General features: G+C 56.0%; 1 protein-coding gene across 1 annotated transcript; it reads right to left on the bottom strand.

Moving 5' to 3' along the window:
* Window positions 1-5,754: 5,754 nt before the first annotated feature.
* On the bottom strand, window positions 5,755-11,003 carry MRPL27 (mitochondrial ribosomal protein L27). Its single transcript, XM_045773057.2, has 4 exons — window positions 10,934-11,003; window positions 8,718-8,849; window positions 8,200-8,267; window positions 5,755-6,147 (listed from the first exon to the last, which is right to left on the bottom strand). Exons 1-4 carry the CDS (start codon window positions 10,971-10,973, stop codon window positions 5,941-5,943), a joined length of 447 nt encoding a protein of 148 aa, XP_045629013.1. The 5' UTR covers window positions 10,974-11,003; the 3' UTR covers window positions 5,755-5,940.
* Window positions 11,004-11,006: the final 3 nt, after the last annotated feature.

Genomic DNA, 11,006 nt, shown 5'->3' on the forward strand with positions numbered 1-11,006 from the left:
CTGCGCGACAGCCAGTTCGGTTCTCAAGTCCTGACCCAGCACTTCCACGGGATGCTGGCTTGTTTGCCTTTGGCCTCACCAGGGCCCATCGCACAAGCCCTCCTCGCTCTCCTGCCCAGCTCTGACGTGAGGCAGCCGCGGCCACGGCCTGGTGGTTACCGCTGGGGCTTTAGGGGTGAGAGCATCAGTGGCATGGGTCCCTGGCCACTGCCCTAGGCCCTTGGGAGAGCCATGCTAGAAAGGTTTGTCCTGCCTCCCTCTTCCGCCAAACCCTTTCTCCCTCCAGCTCTCCTGCCGATGTCAGCAGGGGCTCCGTGTCAGCCCTTCACACCTCACTTAACGCGGGAGCCAGGGTTTCTCAGACCTTTGAAATCCTCCCATCAGCGGGTCACTGCCGGCCTGCTCAGCTCCGCTTGGGGAACAAAGGGCTCATTCCTACTGAGACTGCCACATGTCAAGTTTTCCTAGTGGCCAGGAGAGGGCGCCCCTGACCGCCGGGAGGGGCGGTGGGGTTGTCTGTCCAGCCCTCGGGCGGGCCCTGCGCGCAGCATCGCGTTGAATCCTTACAACCCTGTGAGGCCGGCGCTCTTACGATGGGATTCTGACACATCGGGAAACGGAATGAGGAGCCCGAAGTCGCAGCTCTCAGGGGGTGGCAGCAAGCTCCCAACGGAGGCAGGAGGCCTGCATAGCACTGTCCCCACCCCCTGCCGTCCTGAGGGCCGGTCACCAGCAAGGAGCTGACAGCAGGAACTCCTGGGAAACAGTGCTGGGGTAGGGGCTAGGATCACATTTTTCTGGCTGCTATTTTTGTCAACCTCTGAAACTCCCTCTCCAAGTCTAGATTTTTTTTTTTTTTACACATCAACTCTTAGGTTGATAAAAAGAAAAATTACTAACTGGGTCCAGCATGTTCCACCCAGGCAGTAACGGTCAGAGCGTTTAGAATGCTAGCTGAGGACTCACCGTCCAGCTGGCAGGGTTCACCCGGGCTGTTGTCAGGTTAGCGCAACAGTTTCCAGAGTCTTCTTTTTTTGAACTCAGCGGGGCATGCGCTCTCTGTTTCAGCCCCTGCCGCGCTCACCCCATCACACCAGGCCCTGGTTACTTATTACTCCCGATTGTCCCCTGCTGTGAACGTTGTGAGTTTGCACATTGAGCCCAGTGGCTGGGCATCCTGACTGAGGGTTCTGAGTTCACTGGTGTGAGGCGGGAGCCCAGCGAAGGCATGGGTTCCAAGCTCCCCCAGGAGATCCTAATTTGCGGGGCAGCGCCACCCGCACTGCCCTGGCAGGCCTGGGTTGACCTCCTGAGTTGGCCGCATTGCAGCACCCAGACCAGGCTCCAGGTTCCAGAACCCCTGGCCGGTTCAGAAGGCAGGTTTGGCTGTGGAGGCCCTCCTCTCCCGTCCTCCACTGTGCAAGCCACGGAGGCCGGAGGCCAGAGCGAGCGAGGAGGCCAGAGCGAGCACAGCTTCTCTGCTGCCGTTTGCCCACCCCCATCTTTCTAGAGGATTAGCTCAGCCTGGAGGTGTGGGCTCTTTGAGGCTTCTTTGAAATCCTCCCCTGGGTGGGCCCCTGGGGTCAAGATCAGGATTCAGGGCAGGTGGGATATGGGGTGGGGGTAGGGGTTGGCTGGGGCAGGCTGGAGCCCCTAGGCTGTGCAATCATTCCTTTGGAGGGAGGGGGAGAGCCTGAGCAGAGAAGCTTTTGTATTTTGTGGCCCGCATGCCCAGTTTCCAGGGCAACCTTGGACACCCCTGTTCCCTTAAAGGCGGGAGCCAAGAGCAGAAGACAGCCAATTGGCGTCCTGAGCACAGTTACCTGGGCCAATGGGAAGTGGCTGGGCAGAGGTTGGAGGTGATTTGGAACTGAGAAGTACAGGGGTCTGGGCGAGTTGGAGCCCCCCTGGCTGGCAAACGGGTATACCAGAAACTGAGCCCTTTCTTGCCAACCTCTTCTGAAAGTCATAGAGGGACCTTCATGGCGGCCAGGCCCGCAGAGGGGAGTGTCCTCCGTGGGACACGGAGACATGGCACGGCATTGACAGGATGAGCAGGGGCAGACACCGACAACCTGGAGACCCGCTCACAGAGGCGCTGGGTCTGAAAGCAGTTGCTCCTCTGGGCCAGGGTTCCCGGGTTGGCGGGTGGCCCTGCTGGCTGTCTTTAAGGTGGCTCAAGGCTGAGGCCCTCTCTTGGCACCCCTCTCTGCCCCTGCTGTTCTGGGTGCAGCGATCACCATGGACAATAGCCTCCTAGCCATAGTCGTGAGTACCTACTGCTGTCCCGCGTCCCAGGATTGGATCAGATGTACCCTTGACCCCTTGCCCTAGGCCGGAAGCCCGGCCTCTTCACCTATAGGGTCACCTAGACCAAGCCACCTGGGAAGAACGCTGTGTTTGGCTGGGCCCTCGCCTGCCGAGTTCTGGGATGCTGCGGTCTGTGAGAGTGGAGAAGGGGCTGAGATCAGGCCCTGGAGTCCTCCCCGGCCCCTTCAGACCCACTGCTTCTAAGGGTGCCTAGCCCTGCCACAAGTTCCTTCCCTCCCTAAGTTTGTCCCTCTCTAAACTCCTTACACACATCACTTCCCTGGGCTGAAGAGACAGGCTAAAGCTACCCTGCTCTCCTAAATAAGTCTGCTGCAGGGGGTTGGGGCAGCAGCAGAAAGGGAGCTGCCTCAGTTTCCCCTGCATGTCAAGCTGACGCTAGACCAGCCAGGTCAATCCTACCTAACTTCTGGAGTGGGATTCCAATGTGGGGAGGGAAACGGGCCCATGCAAGCCAGGCACAGGGTGGACCCTTGACTGTGCCTCTGAGGGGAGGGTAGTTTCGGCCCTGGCATGCATCACGGCCATCCTTCAGCTGCTGCCGTACCAGCGTGAGCCCCAGTGTGGCCAGGCTGTCTGCTCCTGCCACTCGTTCTGTAGCCCCAACCAAAACGTAAGCACCCCTACCCATCAACCCTTTCCTTGCTGCTGCCCCCCCCACCCCAATCCCAACAAAAGGGCACCCGCTCTCTGGCCAGGGAAGAGCAACTATTTGGTATGGAAGGGGCCTTTGGAATCTACCCTATGGACTCTGCCCCTTCCAGCCTCGGTTCCCGAGGGGCCAGGGCAGCAGGGCAGAAAGGGTTAATAACGTCCTTGCCAGCGTCCTGCCTGGTGATTGTTATTGTTAATGGGGACCTGGTGCTGGGAGCTGCTGGTGAGGATAGTGGTCTTATCCCAGCTCCCCAAGCAACTGAAGGCTCACCCTCTCCCTAGCTCCCAGGGGAAAGGCCAGAGCACTGACTTCCGAGGGAGAGGGAGGTGGTGGCTACCGGACCCTCAAGGGATGGGGCACCAAGTGGGAGCCTGGGTACAGAAAGCAAAAGGAATTGTCCGAACTACGACCTCCCCATGCTCTGGCCAACCCCCCCCAGCCCACCCCGCGCACACACCCAATTCTGGGCATGAGACAGAGGGGAAGGAGAGGCGGACACAGCAGGAGATTATCTCGGACTGTCCCTCAGAGGGCATCAGAACTGGCTGCCAGACCACGTGAGGAGGAGCTGGTGGCCAGACAGGAGTGCTATCTTTACAGAGTGCATCTCAGAAATGCTGGGGAGTGAGCTCTGTGCCTTGGTCTCACTGGAGAGAACTAAAGGGGGAGAGCGACACAGGGACAGGGACAGAAGGGGCTGGGCTCTGCTCTCTTGCTTGCCGACCCTGAATCCGGAGCTTCATGCTCCCCAGGACTGCCCCGCACCCTGCTTCTACACCACGGGACGCCCTGCCCCAGCAAGGTCCAGGCAGCGGGAAGCTGCCGAGATTCCCAGGGGATGCAAGTGAGGGAGGACCCTTGGCGCTGCCACCAGGGAGTCAGTGGAATGGTGTGTACTGGGGGTCTGAAGCCAGGCCAGGGGCCTAGGGTGGCTGGGGGGAGGATGGGATGATGCCTAGAGACTTCTGGGAGAGGAGGGCACGTGGTACCCTAATCTTGGGCTCACCCTGGGAAGAAGGTCTGGAAGCTGAAGGGTCATGCGTGCCTGCCTGGTTCCCTCGGATGTTTTTGGTTACAGGGCTATCCCCAGAGGGGCTGCCCCTGTGGCAGCTGGCCTGCCTGCCCAGCCACTGGAAAGAAGGCCCAGCAGAAGCAGGCTCACCAGCTGACTGCACAGCGCTTCGGGATCTGGGCCTGCGGAGAGGTGAATGTTCGGCATTCCTAGCCTCGGGCGCCTTGGAGAAGTGAGCTTTTTTCATGTTACTCTAGCCCCTCAGACCAGGAGGAGGAAAGGGCCACTGATGGAGAGCCCCAGGATTTGGAAGGAGGCCCCACTTCACTTCTTTGAGTGGCAGGAAGACAGCGGACCCCAGCCCCCAGGGGCCTGCCCTGGGATTCAAAACAGTCTCTTGCAGAAGGGTTTCCACGGAGCCAACAGCTCCAGGGCTCAACTTGTTTCCAGGAAGGAACATCACCAGGGGAGAGGAGACACAGAGGCCGAAGCCCCAAGAAAGCGCGTGTATGTATGGGCCGGTGGAGAGAGGCCAGTGTGTCAGGGAATGGCTACTGTCTCCCTCCCTACCCCTCAGTTGCCACCAAGCTCTGAGGAGGCCCTAAGGTCACTGCCTGCACCCAACTGTGGCTCCGCTCGCCCACCCCGTGCAGCAGCGCCCTGCTCTCAGGGCAACACCGCTGCGCGGGAGGGAACCTCTTGCATCCTGCCCCTTCCTGCTTCTCCGGGGCCCGCCCGGGACGGTGCTGAGCCAACACAGACGCCCGCAGCAATCTTCCTAGCTGGGCCTTGGTCCATGAGACCCCACAGGAAGGGAGCCGAAGTGAACCGCAACAAACCCTGGGTCACCTCTGCCAGGGATCTGCTCGCGGAGAATCTGGGGTCATGCCCTGAGAGACGAAAGTGACCGGTTCGAGGCAGATGTCCTGAACCGTAGGGCTTCTGTGCCCCCCACCCCCGAAGCTCCCGCCTGCACGGCAGAGTCGTTGGGAGGAAGCCACTGGACTCTACCAGCCCCGCTGCGGCCGCAGCCAAACCGCCAACCTCCAAAGGCCAGGAGACCCTCTGCCCCCACTGAGGCTTTCTTCCCGGCCCTCCCGCTGGAAGCTAAGCCTCGAAGGTCTTGGGCTGGACTGCCGATGAAGGCCTGCGCCAGCCCACTCCAAGCCCAGACTGAGTATTCCTAAAGCCAGATCCTCGGCTGCTGTTTATGGCTTGAGATAAACCAAGAACCAGGAAAGGATGTGAGGTGGGTGTGCCTCTCTCCGGGTGCTCGGAAAGAAGCCCGTTTGTCACTCATTCTGCCTCCTCGCTGAAAGGACCTGGGTCCACCTGGCCTCTCTAGGCCAGACCCATGGAGTCAGGGAAGGGTCTGTCATGTGGCCGTCCCGGGGCTACAGCCCCAGCTCCCTCCAGATGCGGCTCCGGGAGAGGACGTGACCTTGCTGCTTCCTCTGTAGCCCCCCCCCCCCCCACTCCTCCCAGGACCCGGCCTGGGATCTGGGATCTGGGAGGGGCTAGGGGGTGGTGGTGAAGGGTGGTTTGCTGTGACACCCTCAAACACAAGCTGTCCTCTTCCTTCCCCTCGGGGAGATGGTGCTAAAGCTACTCCCTCCTCACACACACTCCCTTCTTTTCATTTCCTCGCTCTGAGGCCTCTTTTCTGCTTTGTGGTAGCGCCCCAGTGGGTGCCACAGGACGCGGTAAGGACCGGCACACGTAAGCAGCTCGGCCGCGATTATCCCCACACGGCACAGACTCATGACTCCAGCAAACTTTACTTTTGGCCCCAGGTCGGGTCTTCCCAGCCAGTCACTTCAGTCTTCCGCAGTCACCGCCAAGCAGACTTCCTCAGGAGGCCCTGTCGTCCTGACCCTCGACTTCGGCTGCCACCCTCTCCTGTCACCTGGGCTCCAGGCTCCGTCCAGTGGCCTCAGCCAGGAGTTCAAAGCATAGCTACCAGTCTGAAGGTGCCCTCCGGCTTGGCAGGAACCACGTGCACAAAAGTCTTATAGAGCACGGCACCCTGGGGCAGCCTGGTGACCAGATCCACAGCCTCCGCGTTGCTGGGACTGGGCACGTAGACCTCCTTAGTGTAGCGGACGACCCCCTCCTCCAGGGCATACAGGTACTTCTTCTTCCCCAGCCCCACCTGCAACACAAAGGCAGGGTCAGCTGGACCGACGGCCGGGCGGTCCACCCCAGGGCTTTGGGACAAACTTCTCCGAAGGATTCAGGCTCTGGGACCAAAGGGCAGATCAGAAAGCTCTATCTCGGGTTCCCTTTCCTGCTGCCTGGCACTTCCTCGGCATCTTTGCTGACTCTGTGACAGAAGAGGGAAAAGAAAACTCCAACACCCAATTTTCACAGGTGCTCAGTCCCTGAAGGCTGATCTCTGGACCCACGCCTGGCAGCCAGCCAGACGCCACACCAGACAGATCCCGAAAACAGGCCCAGGAAGATGCCCCCAGTCGCTGCCCCCTAGGAGCTCACTTCGCTTAAAATTCAAGAACACTGGAGTTGTCATAGAAAACATGAGTTTTCATCCTATATAGCGATCTCTAAAGTTTAGGCTCTAGGGAAATTACAGACCAAAGCTCTACAGTAATAAGTATCTAACAAGACGGCAATCATGGCGACAGCCGCTAATACTTACACAGCGCCTGCGTGTCCAAGCAGTGCTCCCCAACCCCTTTAATCCTCACCTCGTGAAGCAGCTACTGTTTCTAGCTGGTCTCCGGACGAAAACTATGAGCGGAGAATAAACTACGTGTTGCATATACAGTTTGTAAACTGTATATGTTTCAGCATTTTTCCTTTAGAACTTGAGAGTGGATGTGTGGCAACTTTTACCCAGGCAACAGAGCATTATTCAATATTTCTCTGATGAAAGGAACGGGCTCTGGAGCCAGGATGCCTGGTTCAAATCCCAGCACCACTACCTACTGTCATGCGGCCTGGGCAAGTTGTATCACTTTACCGCGTCTCAGCTTTCTCATCTGCAACATGGGGAGAATATTAACTACTTTTATGGGGTCCCCTCGAGGATTAAGTGAGTTAATCATAAACAGCTTAGATACTCCTTAGCTCAAAACACATTAGCTTTTATTATCGCTGTCGTTATTTTACTAAGTCCCAAGAGTTAACACAGCCAGTGTGTCAAGTTCTAAAAGACACAGCTCCTACAGATACAACCAATTCACATGCAAATCAGCATTCCTGACATAATTATTGGCTACTATCAGTTTTTCTGTACCTACTGAAATTGCCAAAAAAGGGGCAGTGGGGGGACTGATTACAAAGGAAACTAAACTAACATTTAAGATGATGTAAAGAGTATAGTACAGGGGGCCTGGGGGGCTCAGTCGGTTAAACATCCCACTCAGGTCATGGTCTCAGGGTTGTGAGACCGGGCCTCCAAGGCAGGCTCTGAGCTTGGCGGGGGGGGGGGGGGGGGGGGGGGCTCCGCAGGGAGTCCACCTCTCTTCCTCTCCCTCTGCCCGCTCACCCCACCACCACCCCTGGCTTGTGCATACGCTTGCGTGCTCTCTCTCAAATAAATAAATCTCACCAAAAAAAAAGAAAGAAAGAAAGAAACAGTACAGATCTGTGTTAACAAAGAAACTTCCGACCTCAGAAAGTAATCCCAACTTGCTGAAAACTGAAATCCCTGCCTGATAGGGACCTAATTTCTGGCACATGAACTGAATTCTATTTTATTAAATTCCAACTATCTTTCAGCCATCTAATAACAATTCTATGCAAAAGAGGATTAGCAAGAAGGAAAAAGGAATACACTGAAGTTAGTTTCCCAAGATTCAAAAAGTATCTCAAATCACTAGGCATCTCCACCTCTAACAGGTGGGGGTTAAAAAGGAGACCCAAGAGAACCAGGCTGATGCTTCACAAGGCAAAGTGACCAGGAGTCAGGGAGCCCCAGTACGAACCCCAGCTCTGTCGTGTGGGCCCCTCCCCTCCCTGAGACTCTGGCATCTCACCTGGAAAATGGAGGTGAAACCTAGTGCGCATCATGGGGATGGGCTAAGGATGAAACGAGACAATGCAGGCCCAGGAAGCAAAATGATGCTTGGCATTTGCCAAGTACCCAATAAACACAACCGTGTTGTTATCTCTACCATGCTTAGGAGCAGAGAGAGGTGGTCCTGGGAAAGAATAAAGGGGAAAGGGCCACAGAGCAACTCACATGGGCGCCTGGGTGCCAACGGAAGTGGCGCTGAGTTGCAAGGATGTTCCCGGCATGAACGTAGTGACCTAGAAGAAAAGTCCACAAGCACGCTGACCGTGGGCCCCAGGGATGGGGCAACACAGCAAAGTGCTAAGAAAACATACTGGCCCTTGCTTTCCTGGCCCCAATGCCGCACGCCAGCCTCTAAGGCTGACCCTGGACAAAGCCAATTCCTACATGCTCGGACACAAGCAGCCCCCTAGCTCCCCCGCCAGCCTCACCCCCCTAAACCGCCCCTACCAGTCTTCTCTCTCTTCTCTCCACTCACATGACCCAGGTTCACACCTATCTGCTCTTCCTCAGGACCCCCTCCCTGCCTCAGGTCTTCTGTGCATCTGTAATCTGGAACCAAGTACTCTGGCAAGCTAAGCAGAGAGGACATAACGAGGGTGAACGGTTTTCCTGTTCTGCCAAGGAATGCCAGGAACAGCAAGGGAGGGTGCAGCTGGGAAATGGAAGCCAAGGCACACCCTCACCCTCCATTTTCTTGAGGCCAAAGCGTTTGCCTGGTGACTTTCCGCCCAGGTTTTTGGAGCTGCCACCTGTCTTCTTGGATGCGTATCTGACGGCAAGAGACGCAGGCTGAGGGGGGCTCAGCAGGGCTGTAACTGCAGACATAACAGAAATGTTGTTCAGAGAGGCTCCCAATCACTCTTTCTCTGCGTCAATGGGCCATTTGCTAAGCTGAGAGGTGGTGGGGGGTAGTGGCAGGGGAGGTGAGGAAGATATGAGCGCAGAAATGCCACTCGACTGTGTTGGTTTTCAGGGAGTGTCTGGAAGTCCTTGGCCTTCTCCCACAGCAGGGGGACAAGTCATTCCTTGTATTGTCCGGGGTGTATGCACTGCATGAGAAGTGTGTGTGTGTGGCCGGGGGAGGCGGTGGGCAGTGAAATATTCACGGAAAAAAAATAAACACCATGTGCCCTGGGTCCTGACACATTCAGTCCTGTTGAGAAGAAATAAACACCACAGAAATATAAGCCAGCAAGAGGACACCGCAGGGCTGCCGGTTTCAGCCTCACTCACCACATGTCCTCAAGGCTCCAGACACTGTGGAGGGGCTGGACCGCAGAGCCCAGCAACAGGACACCCAGAGAGAGGGTCCTGCTTTGGCGTCATCCACCACTTTCTCAACCATCCACCCATCCCCTGCACACCAAATACTTGTAAACAAAAAAGACAGCTTCTGGGAGTGGCTCCCACAGGTTCTTAGCTATTTCAGAAGGCTGGACTCTTTTGTCAGCAAGCCCACCCAGTACGGGTCCTGACCAAGAAGACTGACACCCTACCCTTGACAATCTGAACTCTCCATACTCATTCCAAAATGCTCAATGGCATTTCTTTTTAAAAGGAACTTTTAAACTAAAGTCATACTAACCAAGTTGGAAGCCACTTGCTATATGACAAGCACAGGGCTGGCAGTCCTTGCTTTCAGGTCTCCAGACACAGCCATGGTTAATCAGGGCTATGCCAGAGTCTTTACAAAAGCCTTGTGAGTCTCCGGAGTCTACAAGTTCAGCGTTCCTGAAACCAGGTTTCTGAAGTTTTAATGACAGAGAGTGGCTGGGACAAAGGACCAGAAATAAATACTTAGAAAGATACGTTCCATGCCCAGAACCAGGATCTACCTACCTTTAAATCCATTCATTCGTTCATCCTCTAACTTATTAAGCTGAGGAATGGGGCTTTTGTTTTATCTACATTCTCTCACAAATCTTTGCCCTTCAGCCTACTCCCCATCCTCCACCTCAGAGTAAATGATGCTACCACCTATGCGGTTGCTTGGGCAGAAATCAAGAAGTCATTGCAGATTGCTTCCCTTTGCTCATCTCACATATCCAGCTCACCAGCAAATTCTGGGTTCTATCTCCAAAACAGATCTGAAAACCACCGATTTCCCCCAGTTCACTGACACTAGCATCTTGGCTAAATCATGTCTCATCAGGGCTACTATAGCTTCCCATCTGTTTTCCTCATTTCCACTCCTACTCCCTTTTAAATTCACGTTAAGAACAATGGTTTGCTTCTCAACATGTAAAACTGGCTTATCACTCTCTTGCCCCTCATTCTCTCACAGGGCTAGGCCTCCCTTCATCCTTTAGGTCTTAACTTAGATGTTACCTCCTCAAAGGACTTCCCTGATCACCAACCCCCAAAACGACACCACACACACACACACACACATTTTTGCTTTCTTTAACAGCACTCGTCACAATTTGCAACCATTTTATGTGCTTATTTATTGGCTTATCCACTAGAAAGAACCCAGAGATAGAGACTGTCTTCATCTCTGCTGAGATCCCCAACACCTAACCGCAGGGTTCTGGCACAGAGACTTCAATCTGCTGAACGAGCGGGTTAACTTTCTGAGCTCCAGTGTGCCAGTATTTGTAGATGAGGGGATTCACGCAGTGGAAGCGGCGTGCCCACGTCACCAAACGCTAGGGAAGCTGTACTTGCGCGCGGGGCAAAGGAAGGACACATGTTCCTCGAACCACCACCCAAGGCTGGGCGCCCGAGATATGTCACGTGGTCAGTGACAGCTGCCCCTCAAAGCTCATGGGCCCCCCGGGGCTCTCTCGGCTCCGCACCCAGGGGCCTCCGCAAGGAACGGCCTCCACCCCCAGGCTCCCTACAGGGTTCCCGCTCCGCCTGCACCCCTCGCCCCGCAACAGCCACGGCGTCCCGTTACCAGCCGCCCGTGTCCTTAGCGCCAGCACCGCCGACGCCATGTTTGCCTCACACTCGCTTCCGGTCTTAGAAAT

The sequence above is a fragment of the Ursus americanus genome, chromosome 23 (genome assembly GCF_024610735.1).
Source record: "Ursus americanus isolate L20-20 chromosome 23, mUrsAme1.1.p, whole genome shotgun sequence".
Taxonomy (NCBI): domain Eukaryota; kingdom Metazoa; phylum Chordata; class Mammalia; order Carnivora; family Ursidae; genus Ursus; species Ursus americanus.